Source organism: Cornus florida, unplaced genomic scaffold (assembly GCF_030987335.1).
Source record: "Cornus florida cultivar Cherokee Brave unplaced genomic scaffold, ASM3098733v1 CherokeeBrave_3.0.0_Hap2_scaffold_78, whole genome shotgun sequence".
Taxonomy (NCBI): domain Eukaryota; kingdom Viridiplantae; phylum Streptophyta; class Magnoliopsida; order Cornales; family Cornaceae; genus Cornus; species Cornus florida.
The window spans coordinates 1-23,109 of NW_026775910.1; the positions used below are offsets into that span (position 1 = coordinate 1).

Genomic DNA, 23,109 nt, shown 5'->3' on the forward strand with positions numbered 1-23,109 from the left:
TATCTAGCTTAGGTGGTATCTCCTAAACCTTCCTTATGAAAGGTGTAGGGATCAAGTCCCGTCTGAGGGACATTAGATCAAAGGGTATAAGGTAGGGGGAGGGCTACCTCAATTGTGTAAACTATAAGTCGTTTAATGGAAATAGAATGAAATCAACCCTGTATTTTGATGGTCAATAGCTTGATTATTGTGGAATGTGGTTGCAGCAATTCAAGCCCGGGTATGCCGCATCACCTATGTTCCATTATGGTGGTGTTCCAACGAACTTCAGGTATCTCTTTTACCATGTTTTCTAACTGATATTTTCTAATTCATTACAGCATCATTTTTTTTTTTTGTCATTTGGTTGTTTAAAAAAAACAATGCCCATATGGTGTGTGTCTCAGGGGAAATTTGGAGATTCCCAGAAGGGACCTGCATAATTTTCAGTTTACAGCGACAGTGGCTGATCCCAATTTTCTGGATCATGAATTTGATGACTATACAGTTCGCACTTCCAGAAGCCTGATGTGCTGCCGCATAGTTGCTACAATTGTACTCTCTCTCACATTCACACACACACACACACACACATTTTGAAGATACAAGTAATTCTATATGGCATATGGTTAGATTTTGAAGACACAAAGTCTATATGGCATATGGTTGAAAGGCTAAGAATTTAAGTGTGTTAAAATTTTAATGGGTGCAATGGTACTCAAAATACGTTATCAAACACTAAATTAATTGGATAAGCACTTAAACCGTTCAGAATTAAGTATTGAATTAGGTTATCAAGCAGCATGAGTTGTTTTTTGGTTATGATGACCAAGGAGGTTCTTAAAACGACTGCAGAAGCATCAAAACTGCTCTGGCAACAGTGTCGTTTCACTCACTTCAATTCAGTGTACTTACAGTGAAACAAAGGAGATCTGGTATCCCGGAAGGTATAAAAAATGTCTTTGAATCCCAAATCCTTGCTCAACCTAGGCCCTCACAGTAGTTCCTGTATTACTGTAACTGAGATGGAAACAATTTTTCAGTTGGAAACGAAATTATCAGAGTGTTTTGTACGTGACATAGAATTCTCCATGTTCATACTATATGTGGCATTGTGTTTAGAATTTCCGGAAATCATGCCTCTGTTTTTTAGTGATTTATATATTTGCAGTTTACGGTTCTTCTGTTGTTGCGCTATACACTACCAATCATTATTTATGGAGCTGGAGAATACTCAATGAAATTGTTCATGGTGAGATGGTTAATTTACTTTCGTTTTATATAGAAAATGATGATGCATTTTCAGCATAATGTTTGTTATAGGATATATATTTGATTCATTTTTGCAGTTACTGGTGTTGCAGTTACTGGTGTTAAGAACTATCGGAATTCTTTTGCCAATCTGTATCATGGTTAAAATATTTACCAGTATCCAACGTCGCCGACATCAACAGGTCAGTCTCAGTGATCTCTCAACTTTGGTTCAGTGAATTTTCAAATTTATTAGTTTAATTCAGTGCCAAACTCTATGGTATTACTGGTCCTAAACCTTTATCCCGTACATACAAACGGATGGACAATATGAAAATTCTCTTTTTCCCACTCTTTTTCTATCATAAGTTGCATCTCCTATTAGGTCAACACTTTGTCTTTTACAAATCAATTTCCTTACCTCTCGTATCGATACCATCTAAGTTTACTTTCTCTTTTTTTCTCGCTAATACGCACCACACTTAATTTCTTCCTTTAATCAATTTTTTTTTTTTTTTTTTTTTTTTAAATCTCATATTTTCTAGTTTTTCCTACCATTCATGTTAAAATTGCATTTCTACCACATGAATGCATTGTTCTTGTTTCTATTGCATTTCTACGACGACATGGATGCATTGTTCTAGTTTCTTTTTTTAACGTCCAACATTCCGATTCATATCAAAATACCCGGTCCAATGACTGTTCTATATACTTTCCCTTTTAACTTATTTAGCTTACAACACTTTGTCCAACCTATTCCATTCTACTACCTACATCACTGTCAATCTCTTTGATATTGGTTCTAAATGAGGCATAAAAACCCATAAATTCTCAATTTATTGCAACCAAAAATTGTTTTTCGCAACGGATTTAATTGGTTTTCGTTTTTCTCTGCACTAGGATCCTCATAGCTTCTCCATTGCTACTGGATCAGATGAAGAAAATGAATTGACCGAGTCAGAGTCGCAGCCTCAGCCACATCTCATTCACGTGCAGTAATGGCATCAAGTACTGCATGTATGAGGGGAAACAACCATGGTCTACAAATTTATGTTTGGTACCAACCACCAAAGGAAGTCTCGTGATATCATATAAATGTTCATATGGCCCAGGTGGTGTCACACTGACTTTGCTCTGCATCGTCCTTGGATCTCATTAACAAGCAATCTAGTGAAATGTAGAGTTACAAAAAGGTAACTGCTTTGAAGAAACAGTTCAATAAAAGCCGATAAAATGTTCGGGAAAAAAGATTGGTCAAAGCTAGCAAACAGCATGATTGATCTGAAAATACAAGGAGTTGGGAGAACATGAAAATGTAAATACATATATTTCACTTGAAGCTTTTACCTTCTCTCTCTTTGCTTGCATGTTTTGGCAGAAAAAGATCAGATGGATTTCATAACCTTATGAAGAAGCATCGATTGGACAAAAGAGCATTTGATCATTGATCAGTTTGTTGCAGAAGTTCCATTAACAGTCTAGTCAAGAATTAACATCTAACTAAAGATCCGTGTCAAAACCGTAGATGATGAAATATGGGTGGTGCACAAAAAAACTAACCACTAAATTGAACACGACCAAATCAATCTGCCTAAGACGTGACACAGAGCTATGATGATGATACAAAATTAGCAAAACAAGATTGATCAATCAATCTACTCTAAATTAACATCCGAGCCCAGGATCAGTGTCAAACTGGAAGATGAGCAAAGCCCCGAGATAAACAGGACCAATCAATCAATTTTACTCTGAGATGTGGACACAGATGATGGATGATACAAGAATTAACATCATCTATCTAAAGATGTGTCAAACTGGTAGCTAATGAAAAGACATGTCTATTGCGAAGGCCAAAGGCGCTATTATTTCAGTTAATTCCCTACGTAGAACTGTACTCATATGTGTCTACTGGACTAAGATTTCAGGTCAAGGCACTTGAGTAATCACTCTCCTCCAACCCTCCAGAATAAAGTTCTCCATTTCAAAGATATAACATAGAGAAAACAGTATTAGATCAATACCCTTCTAGCAACAGATATTAGGACATATCAAGTTGTGTTTTGACACCATTTCGAAAAATAGATAGTCCAACAACATACTAGGACTTGATATAATGCATAAAGATGACAATGCGAGGAATGAGAAAGAAAAAAATAATCAAACAAACATGGATAAACACGTACGCTTTATGGAAATTTAATGCTCAACTCGGGCAAACCAAAAACAGGAAGGCAACAAATTAAAGACTACAACAAAGATTCAATACAAACAGTAGTTCTACATACCGCAAAATAGTAGAGTTACCACACAATTACTAGTTCGAGGCATATTATGTTATCTTAAATCAACGACCAATGGACCAGCTCTTAAGAGGTAGTACTAGACGAACAAAGACATAAATAGGACACAGGCAAACAACAACACAGAATTTCAAGAGGTACCAAATGTTTTTATTCCTCCTCGGATTCAGACTCAGCGCTCTGGAGCCAATCAATGAAAGGTCTTGCATTCTTCCAGATCAAAGAGTCCTTGTTGCCTCCTGCCAGTCCCTCCTGATACCATTGTACCATATACCGTTCCTCCAACACGTCAGCATCGTATAGTGCTTTCAAAACCAGAGCTACTTCTTTCAATGCAGCTGAGGTAGACTTTGTAGAGAAAGCTTCAATTGCTCTAAGAATAAGTAACTGAGATGCCTCATTTTGAGCAACAGCAGCAGCAAGATAACTTCTCTTCTTGGCCACCTCTTTTGCAAACCCTTTTTCAACACCATCAAAGAGTGCCTCAAATAAGGCAGTCATTATTTCCTGAGCAGAGCCAGAAAGCGATTCCAGAATGGATGGAAATTGCTTTGCAGTAATCCCTTTCTTCAAATTTGCTTTCACCTCTTCCACAAGCCTGTCATGGGTTGAGTTCCAGTTCTCGATCTTGGGATTCTCCTCAGGTGGCAATGGAACACTTTTTAGACTGTCAATAGCTTTATTGGCTACCTTCAACTTCTTTGGGTCATCCGTGGAGAGCATAACCATGTCAGCAGTCACATCGTTCAATTGTTCTTGAATGCGTTGCCGAGCAGCCTCCAACGATGTGTCAGCATGCCACTGAATACCATCATCATCATCTTCCTCATCAGCCTCTTCCTTCTCATCGACCTGGCTTAAGGTTGGTGAAGTTCGGTCCTCATCGGAGCCACTAGCTTTCTTTTTGGTAGAGCTGGCTTTTGTATGCACATCCTTTGCAACGGAAGAACCCTTCTTCTTCACCTCTTTCTTTGGCTTCTTCTGCTCCATATCGGCTGCCTCACCTTCCTTTAGTCGCTCCTTCTCAGCCCTCCTCATTGCCTTTTTCTCTTTCGATCCCTTCTTTGATTCAGGTGGGTTCTTCAGAATGAAAGTCGTTAGTTTGTCCCTCATATCCACATCAGAAACAAAACCACAGGCGGCACATTTGAGTTGGATCATCTGATTTTTTGTAATTAAGATATCGGTTTCAGGGTTTCCACAGCCATAACACTGGACATATTTCTTAATGAAGTTCTCAAGAAGACCAGCAAGTTTGGCAGTATCGTGGGCCCCATTAACAAGCGAAACTCCAGTTTTCTCGTCAAACTTAGATTGAGCTCCAAGCTCACAACCAAAATACTTCGTAGTATAAGAAGGTGGCCTTGCCAAAGCCTTTGCAATATCAACCATGTTTACAATATTCGTCTTGATGCCATTTCCTCTGCCCTCTATCTTGGTAATCATCTTGGGCATCTTATACCTGTAGAAGGCATCATCACTGTTGCTGGCACCTATGTTCTGTAAAGCCATCTTTGCTTCAGTTCAATAAACCCTTAGAAATAAAATGCTAGGATTTCAATATATAGGATTCTAGGATGTGAAAAGACTGATTCTCTATGGTGAGTGAAGGTTGCGCCCAGCTGCAACCACAAAACTCCGTGTATTTCTGAAATGACCCGAGATGCATACAGTCAACTCTTTCTGACGGAGTTCCGTTCTTTTTTCTTGATGTAGGAAAATACTCTCCAAGCAACCCAATCGATCCCAAACAGAGAATGGCCTGTTTGGACATAAAAGACACTTCGATGTTGATGCACTTCCCCTTGGATGTCCACAGAGAGCAGATTAACCAGCAAGTTCCCTAAATAAAAAAGGGTGAGAATCAGGATTTACAAGCATTTAAAGGTAAAAAATGCCAAGATTACTAATGTATTATAACCATAGTGGGATAAACACTGATGGAGAATGAGCAGACAATCAGATATCCAGAATCTAATAATATCGCAAACTGCATTTCTTCAACGAACCTAACCACACAACAGAACATGACATCATCAGCAATTTCTTTTCATGTGAAATGAACAATGCATCACAAGAAGTTCCACCTTGTACGAATTAAATTAATCACAATGATATCCTTCCAGCACAAGATGAACAAGTAAATTCCACTAATAATATACTAAATCAATATGGAACATATTAACACCATTCTGCAAACTAGGACAATATATGCAATTGTCAACAAAAGTCAAAGTGACAAAAATATCAAACTTAAGCACTTAATTATGCTGAATAATTCCCAGATTAATTCACAACATTTATAGACTTAACAACCCACATAATTGAAGTAAAGGCAAATAATCTAGAGGACAAAGAATAGATTGAATAGATGAATCAATAAAGAAATGTCTTCCACGCAAGGAAATATCAAATAGCACAGATTTTCAGACCACAGATTCTTCCTCAACAGTGATAATGACTACATAGATAATAGAATTTAATCATTAAAACAAGATACACATAATGTAGTAAATCAGAGCATCCCATTGCATCACTCACTTCACTAAACCACAAAAGGTGTGGAAACATCCAGGCAGAAGCATGAAACTCAAATAGCATATCCGTACTCCATGGTAAACCCAAAAGTTAATAAGGATACAATAATGTTGGACAAGAGTGAAGACCTCCGAACGTTAATTTGTGAACCAAATTCCTTAAATTGGCCCATAATAATGAACTATGTGGCATTGGAATTTGGACGGAAGATGGTCTAAGCTATGTGGCAAGCATTGTGGGGAATCCTTTGATTCTTGATGAGCACACTAGATTGAAAACTAGACTTTCATATGCTATATATGCTAGTGTGTGCTTTGACTAGACTTTCATATGCTAGGATGCGCATTGCGAGGGAATCCTTTGTTTCTAGATAGAAGTGGAAGCCGCTAAGGAAATTCCGAACTATTTCCCTATTGATCTCAATTCTCAACTATGGTGAAGCCTTGACATAAGGGTAGAGACTCCTTGGAAGCCTCTACGGTGCATAAAATGCAAAGCTTTTGGTCATTGTACCAATTCATGTCTTTCTCATCCTAAAGTCTTCCAAACTAAGCAAGTTTGGAAAGTGACGGATATGAAAGCACCACAACCGCCTAAGCTCAACGATACATGGGAAGAAGTTTAGGAGAAAAAAGGAAAAGCGGTTGTGTCTCCTCCTTTGACTCACTTTCATCTTTTAAGTTGTCTTCTCTCATAGAGACAGATGGTAATGAGTAATGGCTTGGAAAAGCCTAAAAAATGGATTGATGGTCATTCGGTTTTCCTCATGAGACAATTGAAAAAGAGCTCCAGGAGCAACCTCAAGCTTGGGATACTCCCCAAAAAGGACTTCTCAACCTCCTTGTGGCTCTATTAAGAATTCGGTTAAAGATAACATTCAAAAACCAATGTTGGGATGTAAAAATTTTCTTTTGCTCCCCTAGTCTCTTGGAGAGAAGTGCTATATATATGATGCTAGGTTTTTTTGTTCTCTGGCTTTAGAAATTTCTTTAGCCTAGAGTGTTTTTTTTTATTATATTGTATATCCATTACTTTTTTTGGTAATACAATTTTCACTTACTAACCAAAAAAAAAAAACTTAAGATCTAAATGAAAAAAAAAATGATATATATATATATAACCAATGGTAACTAGCATAGATGGTATGAGCTCGGGCAAAATATAGTGGGGGTGTGTTTGCTTGTTTAAACTTCCAAAACAAACAAACAAATAAATATAAATCAAATATTGAGAGTCAGCCTCAGCTAAAATTGATTCCAATCTTTCAATACTTCAATCACAAGCTTTCCAGACGCCAATTCTCCACAAGTACCACACACATAGTTATGGCAATTTAAAATTTCATCGATAGCTTAATATTAAAATATATATATATATATATATCCACACACACACGCAACTACACATGCATAGCAGAAAGAAACAAGATAAGTCAAAATAATAATAATAATGATTTTTTTTCCCTGGATAAAAGTTAACGATTTCCATCAACTAGCTTTTTTAGAGCAACCAGATACCAATTTCACTGAGCAACATAACTTATCATTTCTATAATCATTTCCTGAATATCAAGTAACATAGATATGATCCGTTATTACTGTTCTCGATTTTATGATCAAATTGCATATATACACACACATGAAGAGTATATACACAATCGAAAGAAACAACAAAAAAAAAAAAAATCAGTGGTGTACGAATGAAGTTTTACCGATCGAAAAAGCTCGAGCTTTCGTCTTCTTTAATGGAGCAAAGATGAGATTCTGTAGAGAGATAAAATAGAGAGAGACTTTCAGGGTTCAGCTGTAGAGATAGGAGGCGGCCAAGCGATTTCTTATACATATATGATTGGATCGTATGGACGAGATACTTCTGGGACTATTTTAATTTGATGATCTTACAGAAATCCTAACATAAGATTAATCTAAGCCGTTAATTTTGTTGACCGATGTCTTTATGGGATAAATCATTATCCAATTTTGTTGGGAGAAAAAAGTTGACATAAAATCATACTAACTCTGCATATAAATTTAATAAAATGATACCTTTAATATTAAATTAAAATTAATATAAATAATTCATTTGAAATAGTGTTGTTAAAAAAAAAGAAGAAGATTTTTTAGTGGCGAATCTATAAGAAAATGAATGTATCTTGAAACAATTTTCAAATTTTTTTTAATTATTTATTTTCTAAAAAATAAGAAGTGAGAGAAAATCTAAAATGAAAATTAGTTAAACTAAAACTAATTTTTTAAAAATTTATATTAAGAGGGATTTTTTTTTTCATTATAACATTACTTTAGTGGTGTGTAATTTAAAAAAAAAAAAAAAAATTAAGTTCAATTTTTTAAAAATAAAAAATGAATTATAACCTAAATCGAAAATATTTCTTATATTTATATTAAGGAACATTTTTGTCATTATAACATCATTTTGTAACAAATTTGATAGTTAGGGGCTTTATGTCAATTTTTTTCTTCAAATGATTTTTTTTTTTTTTTTTTTTTTTTTTTTTTTGTTGTCAAAGATTAAAAGTATAGGGGGAGGGGATTATGCAATTTGCCCTAAAAAATAAATAAATGAACAACAAGGCGTATTATACATGAGATTATGTTGTATTTTAATGAATATATCTTGGATAGGGGTGCACAAAGAATTGATCAAATCGGCCCAAATCAAATTGAACCGGTGCATTGGTTTTAGTTTCTCAACGATTCGGTTTGGGTTCTAAAAATGAAAAACTGTTGAATTTTGGTTCGGTTTAATTCAAAATCATTTGGGATTGAAACTAATTTCATTATATATATATTACAGTATATTATAATTATAATTTACAATTACACTTATAATTAGTCTATATATATATTACACTTTACAATTACAATTATATTATATTATTATGTTAATTTCTTATTTATTCCTATAATGTATATGTATATATAATTCGGAGAAGTAAACATATTTTCTCTTTAATTTTATCTAACGAGAATAGTAAAACTGAACTGAACTAGATTGGTCTTTCACTGTTTGATTTAGTTTCATGTCTTAATGAATTCGCTTTTAATTTTAATTTTAATTTTTTAAAAAATTGTTGGGATCGATTCGGTTTCGATTTAGCTAGAAATCGTATCGAACCGAACCGTATACACCTTTAATATTGAATACCCAATGCATACTATTTTTAATATCCTTAAAGTGAATGTCTTACAAGTAAATATGATTTTAAAAAAAAAAACAATTGCACCGACTCAAACTCCCTCATGTTTAAAAGATCTTGGTTCTTGTGAACTCATTCCATATCATAATGCAACGTAGCTGTATTATAAAATACAATACACATCCAATTTATAAAAGAATTTTGTCTAACATACTTATAATTAAAAAAATAATAAAAAAAATAAAATTTAGTTTAACATATTTATATAAAAAATATAAAGGAAAGTACAACAACATCCCCTGAGATTTGCCAAAAGGACACATAAATGAAACTTAGCCTATTTTGAGATAAATACACCTCCTCAAGTTTGATACAGTTACCAAAGACACCCCAATGGTAATGAATTGACATTTTTGACTTTTGACTTTTATATTGACCAATTTGAATGTTGAAATTACATTTTTAACCTATATATTCTGTATCTATATCTCAATATTCTGTATATACACATATATAATCAACGGAGAGGATGGCGCGTCCTTTCGCACGTCGATAAGAACTAGCCAACAGTTGTGGCCTGCTCCTCGCCAGCGCATGATTCTTGTACAGAGTTTCGATGAGTTCATAGTAGAGAGCTCTGCCGACGACCGTGGCCCACTCCTCGCCTACGCATGATCTTCTACAGAGCTCCGACTTTCCATGGCAGAAAGCTTTGCCGACGATCGTGGCCCGCTCCTCACCGGTCAGCCTAGCTTTACTTCCAATATATTCAATCCATGCTCTCTATGAAGCCATTGTTGTTGTCAAAGCTTCCTGTCATGTTGTCCTTGCCATCACCTATTCAGTCCGCGTCTCGTTGGGCAGTATTTTACCGGTTCAGTCCATGCTCTCCATTATGCATAAAAGGTTCCGACAAAGGGAGCTGACAAGGTGCGGCTCAATCTCAATCCCACCAGTATAGGTTGGTTGGAAAGATGGGTTTGATGATGTCAATCTCAATCTTAATCCCACCCCAATCAAACCTCTAAATCAATTGAAAATTTTGCTCCTTCTCTCACCAAACTCAACAACCCAGTTGTTCTTTGATTTCATCAATTGGGTTTTGTTTTAGGTACCAATTCAAGACCCCGACGCCCAACATCTATCGCCTGATCAATAACAGGACCTCTGAACTAATTCAAGACCGAACGGTCGGGTGTGGTGTTTCGGTTCATTGTCCTCGCTGTCGTTTTCTCCGTCGCAGATAGTACTGCCTCGACCTCTTTGATTGCTTCTCCGCCTGTTCCCCTAACCTCCGACACTCCTACTTCGGCTCCCTCCGGTATCGCCGGGCCTCTGTCGTTCTCTTTAGCTCCGAAAGAATCTCCGTCATCGACTCCCAATGGCGCTGCTCTGAATAGATTGACGGTTGGTGGATCTGTGGTTGGTGGTGACTGTTGTGTGGGTGTGTGTATATGTATATAAAGGTAATTTGGTTATTTAAGTATTTTGAAATTTTATAATTAAAATTAATAAAATAGTGAAGGGTAAAATGGACTTTTTACTTATTTTAAGACTCTGTTTGGATGACAAATTTAACAAGAGGAGTGTGATTGTCCAAAAATATCCAAACTTTTATCTACTTTTCTTTACCCAAACTTCAAGGTGTCCATGTACTTTACCTAAAAATTATAGGGCAAACTACAATGACCTCCCCTGAGGTTTGGACTAATTGCAACTAAATCTGAGGTTTTCCATTGTATTGCAGAGACACCCCATGTCAGATTTTGCAGTAAATTTACTTATCTACCCTCATTATTATATTATTAAAAAATCAAAATATCTAGAAATAACAAATGACCTTTTTACCCACCAACATTTACCCAATAAAAATATTTCTATTTTTCCTTTTATCTCACTATTCCTCTCCCTCTCCTCCATCCCAACTGACCATAACTGGTTCCATCGCCAATCCAAAGACCCACTTCCAAGTTCGCAACACATCACTGAGTACCACCCATCACCACCACCGTCTCCACCTCCTTGTAAACGCCGTAACAGTCCATAATTCTAATCTCTTATTCACGATTCGAGCCGGCAAGAAGGGCAATTTCGCGACAGCCTTGCATACGAACAACGAATTGAACAATTCAAACACGACAAACAGGACTAAGGCAACCACAACACCCTGACTTGAATTCGAAAAAAGAGATTGTGATTCGATTCCTTAAGAATGGTCTCGACGCGATCGATCTTCTTCGTTTTGGATATTTTAACGGTGAGTTTTGGTGGGTTTGAGTCTCTTCATGGCTCGAGCTTCTTGGAGGCTTTGTTGATGGAGGACTTGAGGGGTTTGTAAGAGGAAGTTCGGTAGATAAGAAACTACGACATGGCTTCGCAAACCACGGCGATGTAGAAGGTGATTCCGACGAGGGATACAGCGGCGCTTTGCGGGCGGAGATAGAGATGATTGTATACGTGGAGCTGGAAGCGGCAGCGACCTCGCTGTCCTTCGCCTCGTCGCTAAGCCCGCCGTCAACGAGGTTGTACGCCGCGATCATTGAACATGACTTTTTCCCTGACATCCCTAAGCTCGTGATTCTTATGTTGGTATAATGAAAAAAAAAAAAAAAAAAAAAAAAAAAGAAAAACAAATAAAAAAATTAGTCAAACAGCTTCAGTAATAGTGCAATCAGTGATGAGATTCTTTATACCGCCATACTTAGGTATCAGAAAACCAATATATATATGTATATACATATATATATATATATATAGTTATCAAAGATACAAAATAATTTATTCCTCGTGTACTGACTCAGTGCAAGAGAAGAAATACATGGTTTGATTAACCAATGTAATATATATAAATTATTGCCCACAAATACATGATTTGATTGGGACGTTACAAATTTTGCAGAAGGGGTGGTGGCAGTGAAGTGGTGAAGGTGGGCTAGAGAGAGACAATGGTGAGTATCTGGTCTAATGGTAGTTTGATCCTCTTAACATGAATTTTATTGTCATTTGATTATATTATTTACGTTATTGATGGGTATTTTAGTCACTTTAAATTATTTTTTTTTGACAAAAAATATTATTTTTTATACTGAGGGAGGTCATTGCAAAATGGAAAAAACTTTAGGGGGTCACATTATAACAAAATAACAAACTTTAAATTTAGTTACAATTATTTGCCCAAAATTATAACACTCATGTAATATATTATACTACCAAAAAGCTAGGATAATCCAAATTATACTGTAACACTCATTCAACATATTATTATGTTCGGCACACAACCAAAATGATACAGGATCCTGATGTGACACGTTATTGTTGACCGAGCATTTTAATGACGTGGTTCGATTTTAATTATTACTCCGTTAAATACAATTAACTTAACAAAAACAAAAACTGAATAAAAAAAGCAAAAAAAAAAAAAAAAACATACAGATTGCAGGAAAACACGTTACAGAGGAATCAGGCGTCACCTCGTGATCTCGACTTCGGCCACCTCTCTCTGGTAACGGAGTGACCTCGTGATTTTGTCTTATCGGTAAATCTATTAACCTTTTTTTCTCTCTCTTGTTTCTCTCTCTACATTGCCTTGTGATCCATCTGGTTTTATCTGTTTGAATCTTCCAATCGTCTTTGCTATCAGCATTATCTCTCTGTGTATGTAATTATGTCCTTTATCTATTTAGATCTCTTACCATCTTATCTCTATCATTTTGAAACAATTCAAGTTGTGGTACAGATCTTCAGTTGATTCTGAATTACCTCTTCAATGATTTTGCTGTCAAATCTTCTCTTAAGCTGTGCTTTTTCGACATCTAGTGCAATTTCATTATAAATTTGTTAATTTGATTCGAGATTTTAATTTTATTACTAAATTATGAGTAATTTTATGAACATGGTGCTCATTATTCGTGTAGAATATTGGAAATGTAGTTAATATACATATTGTTGAATCTTATGTTGAATGTTGTTCTGCATTGTGAAAATTCACTGCCTAGGCTAAGTTGTATTATTAGGATGAGTTGTGGATATTTCTTATTTTTTTCATGATCCAAAACTGAAGATATAAAAAAAAAAAAAAAAGAAAAAAAGAAGAAGAAAAGATTAACCTGGGTATCCGGCCCGACTAATCCCCAATGACCCAGGAAGGGTGCATTCCACCCCGGGCCGGGTAAGTTGCAGAGTATGGCCGCAGAGGCATAGCCCTAAGGAATAGTTTGCACTTAGTGGGAGTCGAACCTCATACCTTATACGTCATGAGGCACCAGGGCCAAATGACCTTGCCAGTGTGCCAAACCCTTGGGGTTAGATTCTGAAAATTTACTTCTTCTGATTCCTGCATTTTTCCTAATCAGATGGGATTAAGCAAAATTATGAATCTATTGGTAGAAAAAAAATTAGTAAAAGTGGCTGTAAAGGGTTGCTAATGAAAAGAATGCTCACATAGGATATATATGTGTGTGTAAAGGACTGAAATCCAAGAAAATGTTTCAGAGGATTGAAATGGAATTCTTTGAGCTTTGAAATACTTCTTTTATGGTATTCCTGTGTATTTTTGAGTGGAGTGTAATGGTGATTCATATATCCTTTTGTATATATAGTTGACTTGTACGGCCATAGTGTAGGATGGTAGACCCTCATTTAAATATGTTTTCAAAGATAATCAAAATCCTTATTTATTTATTTATTTATTTTAATCAATAGAAATACAAATCACTCTGTTAGGGTGGTAGGATGAGAACCATAAATTAGAATGCCTTTTCTAAAGTAAAAAAAAAAAAAAAGATCTTGTTTCTTCCTAAATGTAGCTGATCAAACTAATTGGTAATCAATGATGCCTTGAGTGACATGTTTGCGGGAATTAATGTCATGTGCTGTTGCAGCTGTTCGCTATTATGTCAGACGTGGAGGATGTGAAAGACCAACAGGAGGGCTCTGAAAAATGCATGCCATCATCTCAAGAGGAGGTTGATTACATGTTCTGGTTTTCTATACATGCATAGTTTCCTTAAAAAACTCATGTTTTTAATGCTGGATAACCTTATTATTTCTTGGCTTCTTAATGTTGCAGTATTTTCTCAGGTCTTTAATGTTTAATTTTCTTTATGTAGGAGGAAGCTATTAGGAAGAAATATGGCGGGATTAAACCCAAGAAACAACCACTCATTTCTAAGGTAATATATATATAAAGTTGATTTTAGTTATGTTATTTTGTCATTGAAATTCATGGAAGAGATGCTAGTTTGTGATTTTCCCCATTCAAATTTTCACTGTTGACGTTAGGACAATGAACGTGCATTTTTTGATTCTGCTGATTGGGCTCTGGGAAAGGTACTGCTTTGTCTGTAGCTCCCCTATACTGCTTCGTCTGTCGCTCCACTATTGTGTTTGTGCTTAATACTTCCAATAGTAGAGTACCTTCCTGCATCTTGTTCATTACCTAATATCTTTCAATGCATTTGGACGATTATAGCATGGTGGGGAGAAGCCCAAAGGACCACTTGAAGCACTTCGGCCTAAATTGCAGGTGCGAATTTAATAATTTATTTCTTTGTTATTTGATGTTTTAGTTATGTTTTATGCTGTTTGCCAGAATTGTTATCACTTGCATTAATAATTTAATACACTGCACATACTTCTATTACTGTCTGCTAGATCTCATAATGGATTTTGTTCGACAAGTCTTAGTGATGAACTAACATTATCTGTTCAATAACTTCATCCTAATGCAAATTCTAGTATTTGTTACTTTCCTGAGAAAATTGTCATCGGTGAAGGGGCAATTGATTCTAAATGTGACAAAAAAAAGAACAATGGCACGTCAATCGTGTTAAAAGACAATCAGTGCAGGATGTTGATTCTTAGCGGCGTAAGTGGCAATTGATTCTTAATGCTGCAAAAATGGAAGATCCATCATGTATAAAGAGAATCAATGCGGATTGATTGGATTCTTAGTGGCGTTAGTCGGACCAACAATGGGCTTGAGATTCAATTATACTGGACACCAAGGAACTGGAGATGCCCATGCATAGTGGATGTTTGACAGTAAAAGCTGAATCAATACAATGATGCATAAAGATTAGTAATGTCAATAAAGTATCTAACTAAAACCCATAATCTAGACACAATAAAAATAAGTAATAAATGTAGGGAAAATGAAAACATTTAATATTGGTTTTGGATTAGAGTATGTGTTAGGCTGTTACACTCTTGGTGCAACGTGATTCCTATACTCGAAGAAATTGGTTTGCTATTTGTATGTAAGGACGACGATAAAGAGAGATGATTATGATTTTGGTAACTAAAAAGTGATTATAGAAAATGAGTTGTGTGGTGAAAGAAAAGGTTAAATATTAGACTGAGTCTGGGCATGTGTGTGCGCGCGAGAGAGAGGTACAATCTTCACCTTCTCTAACTGCATCCCTCCTCTTAGGACTCCACATATAGTGAAATAATGATATTTAAATTTTGTTCGAAGACTCAAAATTTGTATCGTAATTTAAAATGAAAGGAAGAATATAGAAACTTTGTATAAACAGCTAGTTGTTATATTATGACGGGAATTTAAAAAGAGGAGAGCACCAAGACAGCATTCTCTTGTTATAATACTGTAGATTGCGTAGCGTTTCAGGCTGAGCTTATAGAAAAACTAACTATAATTGTATCCAATCTAGCCCATAATGTGTGGATTTGACCCGACATTAACTAGTTTCAGTTGATTACTCGATTAGTCTAGTCATTGGCCAAGAATTGTGGCTTATCTGATATGCATGTGGTATGCAAACTATCTTCTTGTATATTAGCTACAAGGTTGATGATAGTGCTTGGCAAATTTGTAAGAAGGCAAGCAGGGGTTTTATGGAGAGGAAAGGGGCTCAACCCAGAAAATGTTTCCGAATTAACTGTTAGAAGACAAAGTTTGTGGTCTAACTATTTTAAAAGGCTGATAAGTTTGGCGGTTCATTCAAATTTACAAACTTTGACAAATATAACTTTATGTATCCTTCTTGCCCTAAGAGCAGAGAAAGGTAGATGAAGGAAAAATCTCACTCCAGAAGATATATTTTTTTGGAGGGTCAGAGAATGTAAAGTTGAAGAGTTCTTGTGTTGGTTAATGTAAATTGTAAATGTCACTGAAGAAATTAGTTGCTCTAACTTGATGGTTAATTGAATATTAAGTGATTTCTTTTTAGACATACTGTAATTTTCTTCTTTTAACTTTTCAACTGCTGGTGCAAGAAGTTGCAAATCCTATAGGGAAGGATTGGAAGCGACTCATTTATCATCTAGCTGTTGTGAAGTGTTATTTTACATAGATGCTTAAAATTGTGTGCCATCACACAAGTAAGCCACATGCTCTGACATGCCTAACGGAGACATTCTTGACAAAGAAAGCTACAGAGACATTTCTAGTTTACTAGAATTTCCCGCGGCGGTATCTTTTCATCCTCCCATTTGTGTCGAGTTGGGTGCATGTCTTTTTATATATTAAAAGAGAAGATTTTATGAAAAGATTGCAGTTTCGTGAAAACTAGTTTTCCTTGTGCTTGCAAGTTATGCTAACATGGATTTAGGTATGTGTGTCGGGTGGGTATGTATCCAATCATTAAACATATCAAATCCCAATATAGGACATAGGGACACTGATAAATTATATTATTTATTATTTTAACATCATTCTCAATATAGACATTTAACTCGTTTTGAAGCAATAATATACTAAAATTAAACTATTGGATAGGTTTTTAAGGTTCATGTCAAACCTAAAGTGTCGAACACATATCTCATACTCATGTCAAAGTATTGTGTGTTCGGTACTTCACCTAATTTTGAAGAGTCCAACACAACTCGCACATCCATCATTCAATCTCCAACACTTCTTTCAATAATCACATGTCAGATTTGACCTATGAATTGTAGATGCAACATAGCGGTCCTTAAATACTTTCTGCACTATCTTAAAACAGAAAAGAGGCTAACTTATGGTGATTAGTTCATTGATTTTTTTTTTAAAATAGGGAAACCTTTCCCATACCCCCACCCTACCCCAATCTCAAACTTGTTTGGCCCGGTCCCTTTCAGTTCGTGCTGGAAATATGTTTGGCAGTAGAAAATCTTACCAAGTTCTTTTTGTCGTGGATAAAGTCAAACTAACTGTACCTGCTTCATCCTCTCCATAAGACATGATTTTGTCTCTCTCCATCTGGATTGCTTCACAAGATTCACATCAATATGTTTATGGTTATATAATCAGTATGCATTTTAACACTTATATTTCACACATTCATTACGTGTGTCTTGCTTATGACAATTTTCTCTCTCTTTGCTTTTACTGCTCTCTTGACTAGCCAACACAACAACAGACACTATACCGGAAATCTCCTTGTGCACCATCAGATGGTGAAGGTATACGCACGATGAACATAACTCCCTTGAATTTGTTTTTGACTTGCCGTAGTTACAGCTAATGTTAAATCCAGTTCCTTCTTAGGCTTATTTCCTCATTGTTTTGTTCTCTTTGAGTAGATGGAGGAAATGTTTCGTCAGAGGATGCAACTGCAAATGAATGAGAGGCTGCTGTTGATCTTGTGAGGACTGTCAATTTTGAAGCTAATATATCTAGATAGAGATGAGCAATTTTCTGTTGGTTCAATAAAATTGGCGATGATGCTTCCATATTTGCTAAAAGAGAAATAAAAACACCTACTATCTTTAGTTTAGATTTGCCATTTGTAAAACTATAAATTTTAAAGTTGATGTCCTTACCCCCCCACCCACCCCCTAATTATATAATTTTGGTTAAAGAAGATCATATTGTGGATACTTTTCAGTTAAAGATTACAACAATGCCTTCTTATTTACACTATGTTTGGAATGCAGGAGTTGGAGAGGAGAGAAAATAAAAGGACGAAAAGCTTATTTCTTGTTAGCTTTAAAATAAGGGGAAAAGAGGGGAAGTAGAGAGGGAGGAGGGAGAGTTTAATCCTTGAACTGCTTTAACTATTCTCTCAAAATTCAGAAAAATTGAAAGGAATGAATAAAAGCATTGGTCGAGATATAGTCATTCCTCCTCCAATAGAAAGATTGTGTGCCTTTGGATGGGATGATTTAGAGGGTTAGGGAAAGAAAAGAAAAGAAAGGATAGAGATTATATATGTTCGGGGTTTAAAATAAGAGAAAAGAGTTTCATAATTTCAAAAGTGCCCTCAACAATTACAAAGAGAAATTTATTCTTCCACTTATATCCCTTTTATTTAAAAGGATATGATAGTAATTTGGTTGTTATCATTCTTTTTCTTATTTCCCTCTATCATATCCAAAAAAAAAAATATTATCACTTCATTTCGTAACTAATATTATTATTTCATTTTTTTTCTCTCTTCTGTATCCAAACAAAGTCAATGTTTTTGGAGTACTAATATATAGTGGATGTATATGAGTTTGCTTGAATTTTTGGACAAAAAAAGTAAAGAATAAAATAAATAGTGATTATCTATTTTATCGCTGTTTCATTTTTTTTTTTTTTTTTGGTAAATACTCCTGTTTTTTTTTGGGTGTCTTTTGATTTTAGAACCACATCACATGGTCCATGTATGCCATGTGGCATCCATATTAGGAGTCATTTGTGATGTGACACAATGTTATCATGTTAGTGCCCTCCCCACTAAGCCATGTGACACAATTTAATATCTCCAATATGTACAAGTTTTAGTTCCAAATTTTACTATCATTTTTAATGTTCAAGTTGTGCCAAATGTACTAGGCAATTGTGCAGTCAACATGAACTCTCCTTTGCTTGGCTTGTACAATACTTCTCTAGAAACCTTTTAATGACAGATTTTTCGGATTAAAAAATTAGATAAATTATATATATATATATAAAATATTAAATTAAATAAAGGAAAGTAAATGAAATTTTGGCTTTTCTCATCCCAACTTAAAAGTAAACTTTCTAGAAACAAAATAAAAGGTGGAAATATTTTAATAAGAGGGCAGGCGGCTAACAAGTTGACCTTGGTTAGCAGCCCTCAGTCTTTTTACCGAGGCAAAATTGTGAGGGTGTGGATGAATGGTTTACCTAACTCATAAAATAATAATAATAATAATAATAATAATAATAATAATATTGGTACATAAACATGGAAAATGATTTTTCATCCGAACCAAATCAACCCAAATGATGAGCCGACTAATTCACAGCCACGGATAGGATCAACCCTAGAGACTAGAGATTTAAAAGATTAAAATGACCTAACTCGTGATCTTTTCTCTTCAGATGAGATAGGATAAGAATTCGAACTTAGGCATATTGTGTGGATTGTTTTTTTTCAAGAAAGTTAATTACAAACACACCTATGCCCTCTATTGAAACCATTCTATTAAGGAGCAGAACTTACACCAACTGAACTATTATCTATTTGGTCGCATGTGTATTTGCTTTCTCTCTGGCTCTCTCTCCCTCTCTCTCTCTCTCACACACACACACACAAATATTATATTTTCCACATGTCCAAGTTGGTGACTCCGTTTGGACAGAGTTTGTTTGATCTCTCTTGTAATCTTATTGACCCGAAGAATATAAAGTAACATAGTCCACACATGACATAACATCCAATGACACTTACAAAATCACAACTTAATTAAATTACCATGCACGAGGATAACTCTCACATAACCGAAATTATCTTTGCCAAAACGAATTCAAAATATGTCACAGTGGACAAGACACCATTCAAGATCATTTCAAGCTATTATATATATCTTCAAAAAAAATCTACCTTCAGATCTTCTCACGCAACACAAAATTCATGTCAATTAATAAATATATTGATACATCCAAAATGTGTTTTAAAAGTCACTCTAAACACTGCAAATTTTTATATATAAATTCTGTCACCTTTGTTTTTATCAAACACACACGTCAACGCGTTAAACATAATTAAGTAATGTATTAATTCATAATTAGACCAGTTCAAAGCTTCGTAGGAGAAGCTCTGACAAATTGGCTGTAATTATAATTAATTCGAAGAAATTTCCAAAAATTTACAGCTTTTTTGGGAACATATTCAATTTATACATGATTCATCTTTGTAAATTACCTACCTTTCTTGTCGCGTACTTAATTGTTTAATATTTGTATGAATTCTTAATCACATTTAACTGTACATACAAGAATTGTTGAACCATATGCAAGGAACATCATTATATATATATATATATATATATATATATATGGAATACAACCAAGCAGAGGTTAAGAAGACTCCTCTTTGCCTAAACTCAGAATTTGCACCATTAGAAACAAAAACCCACCTCATAAAGCTGCTTTAGATTGTTGAAAAGTGAAAGAAGATAGAGAAATATGGCTTCTTCATTCTCTTCTCTATGTACTGTAATTGCACCATCAACCAGAAGCATCAGAAGTACTCATAAATATTCCCTCCAAGTGAGAGCTCAGAGCTATAGAGATGAAGGTAAATACCCTTTTAGCTATATATATATATATATATATATATATATATATATATTAGTTTGGAGTTCAGAAGAGGCCATCGGAAACAATCCCAAACAACCACAGCTTCTGCTTTTTTTACTAAAAAAAATTAAATTAATTTGTTTTATATCAATATATAAGTAGTTTGCATTGATACCCTTTAACTATTTTTTTCAGTTTGAAGTTCAGAAGAGAGAATAGGAAACAATCCCAAAGAACCATAGCTTCTATTATTATTTTTTTATATCAATATATATATATATATATATATATATATATATATATATATAGTTTGCATTTAGTATATTTATGGTTTTGATTAGTTTGTTTGGTTTGACAGGGAGATCAAGTAATATTATAGATGCAAATTTGAGCATTTTGAAGATGAGAATAGAGGAGGTTAGGATCAAAGAGAGATTGGAGAGGTGTTGTAGGAGTCAAAATGGATGGAACTATGCAGCTACATATGATTACAAGCGCAAAAGAGATGCAGAGCTGTCTCAGGTTTTTGAACTTTTAGGTATTGTTGGTGGCACTTTTGGCCTTACCATTCTCAGTGGTACTCTTTTTCTTTGCCTTATGTCCCTCTTAGTTCATTTGAACCAATGAACTAGACATGTTTATAATATTGTATTGTAAAGATCTCTCTCTCTCTCTCTCTCTCTCTCAATGTTGGAGATGGTATTTGCCAAATTCAATTCTATTTATAAGAATTCAATTTCATTCATTCATGAAATTTTTTGGCCTCTCACAAATTATTTTTAGTTTATTATGTGATCCATATATTGCAAATCTTTTACATAGTGTTGCAAATGAACCGAGTTGTTCATTAACCATTCGGACTCGGCTCATTTAAGACTCGGTTCCTCGTTCGTTAAGCAAATGAGCCAAGTTTGAGCTCGATTTCTAGATATGTTTAGTAAACAAGCCTACCCCAAACAGTGTGGAGCTCGGCTCTTGTAGGCTCATTTATGTTCGTGAGCATAGTGTCACGGGCCTAGAGATTTGGCGCAGCGGCACGGCCCGTGCGGCACCAAGGCGTTGCTTCAGCTCGCGCAAGCGCCCTGGTCAGCCACCACGACCTGCCCTCCCAAGGATACATGCTGACTGGTTTCGGCCTGCCATGGCCTCGTCAGGGGAACGGCTCCAGCTCCCGACCAGTTTGTGCAGGGATGGCCAACTCCCTTCTTCATAGTCAAGTCCACGACCAGCGACAAGCACCTCGAACTGAACCGAGTCGACCTGCCTGAACTCTGAAGAGGTACCATCCTGTGCTCCTGCACGCCCCTTCCCTGGAACCATTCCCAGTCAAACTCTGCTCTGTGCCAACCAGCATGCGTGTCTTCCATCCTCCAAGCGTCTTAGGAATCACTTCGTGACATTCTCCCCCACCCAAATCCTGCGACGTCCTCGTCGCAGTGCGGCGCTTCACTACTGCGTCCACTCCCTTCCAAAGTCTGCCTCCATGCGGTATGCTCGCCTTCCCACCATCGCTTCCTTGTGTAGCTCCCTGCACTGCACTCGCCCAATGATAGGCCTCGGACCAAGGGGACGTCCACTCCTCAAGGACGTGACTCTTCTCCGTCATGCCGCCTCCGCGACATCCCGAGCAAGCAAAGGCCTCCTGCCGACTTGATGCTCGCCCTTCACCATGGTTTGCATCACCCAAGGACTAAGCACGAACTTTGGTGCGCGCGGCCCTCCGGCCCTTCAATGCGCAACTTCAACGGACGCCTCTTCCTGGGGAGATGGAGGCTCCCCCCCCCCCCCCCCCCAACTGCATTGATTCCTCCTCATCGACGCAACTTCAATGCACCGTCTTCATTCTCTGACCCCTCCCGGACAGACAAGGGGGCACCCCACCGTGCTTTACCCCAAGTCCTGCTCTGATACCATTTGTCACGGGCCTAGAGATTTGGCGCAACGGCACGGCCCGTGCGGCACCAAGGCGTTGCTTCAGCTCGCGCAAGCGCCCTGGTCAGCCACCACGACCTGCCCTCCCAAGGATACATGCTGACTGGTTTCGGCCTGCCATGGCCTCGTCAGGGGAACGGCTCCAGCTCCCGACCAGTTTGTGCAGGGATGGCCAACTCCCTTCTTCATAGTCAAGTCTACGACCAGCGACAAGCACCTCGAACTGAACCGAGTCGACCTGCCTGAACTCTGAAGAGGTACCATCCTGTGCTCCTACACGCCCCTTCCCTGGAACCATTCCCAGTCAAACTCTGCTCTGTGCCAACCAGCATGCGTGTCTTCCATCCTCCAAGCGTCTTAGGAATCACTTCGTGACAATAGGCTCGCATATGCTTGTAATTTATATTTGTTTCTATTTTTATATTGGAACTGTTTAATCTTCTGGAAGTATAAAATAAAAATATAAGGATTTACTAAAT

At 36.3% G+C, this 23,109-nt stretch overlaps 4 protein-coding genes across 6 annotated transcripts; 3 read left to right on the plus strand and 1 right to left on the minus strand.

Moving 5' to 3' along the window:
• The first annotated feature begins 26 nt into the window (after positions 1-26).
• On the plus strand, positions 27-2,574 carry LOC132292645 (uncharacterized). 3 transcript variants are annotated; one of them, XR_009477366.1, is made up of 5 exons: positions 27-271; positions 387-926; positions 1,151-1,231; positions 1,329-1,433; positions 2,131-2,574. XR_009477366.1 is itself a non-coding variant. In XM_059790382.1 (5 exons), exons 1-5 carry the CDS (start codon positions 195-197, stop codon positions 2,227-2,229), a joined length of 495 nt encoding a protein of 164 aa, XP_059646365.1. In that variant the 5' UTR covers positions 38-194; the 3' UTR covers positions 2,230-2,574. The 3 variants fall into 3 exon arrangements, 2 of the variants coding, with proteins under 2 accessions (XP_059646365.1, XP_059646364.1); XM_059790382.1 differs by having other exon boundaries at positions 38-271; positions 387-534; positions 1,344-1,433; XM_059790381.1 differs by having other exon boundaries at positions 39-271; positions 387-534.
• Positions 2,575-3,444: 870 nt separating this feature from the next.
• On the minus strand, positions 3,445-7,910 carry LOC132292644 (eukaryotic translation initiation factor 5-like). Its single transcript, XM_059790380.1, has 2 exons — positions 7,780-7,910; positions 3,445-5,373 (listed from the first exon to the last, which is right to left on the minus strand). The coding sequence occupies exon 2, from the start codon at positions 5,040-5,042 to the stop codon at positions 3,681-3,683; it is 1,362 nt and encodes a 453-aa protein (XP_059646363.1). The 5' UTR covers positions 5,043-5,373; positions 7,780-7,910; the 3' UTR covers positions 3,445-3,680.
• A 3,031-nt stretch (positions 7,911-10,941) lies between these two features.
• On the plus strand, positions 10,942-18,029 carry LOC132292647 (uncharacterized). The gene is made up of 7 exons (XM_059790383.1): positions 10,942-12,760; positions 14,106-14,189; positions 14,334-14,396; positions 14,506-14,553; positions 14,696-14,749; positions 17,571-17,628; positions 17,749-18,029. Exons 2-7 carry the CDS (start codon positions 14,118-14,120, stop codon positions 17,790-17,792), a joined length of 339 nt encoding a protein of 112 aa, XP_059646366.1. The 5' UTR covers positions 10,942-12,760; positions 14,106-14,117; the 3' UTR covers positions 17,793-18,029.
• Positions 18,030-20,488: 2,459 nt separating this feature from the next.
• LOC132292650 (uncharacterized) lies at positions 20,489-21,398 on the plus strand. The gene is made up of 2 exons (XM_059790385.1): positions 20,489-20,696; positions 21,057-21,398. The coding sequence occupies exons 1-2, from the start codon at positions 20,585-20,587 to the stop codon at positions 21,323-21,325; spliced, it is 381 nt and encodes a 126-aa protein (XP_059646368.1). The 5' UTR covers positions 20,489-20,584; the 3' UTR covers positions 21,326-21,398.
• The last annotated feature ends 1,711 nt before the right edge of the window (positions 21,399-23,109 follow it).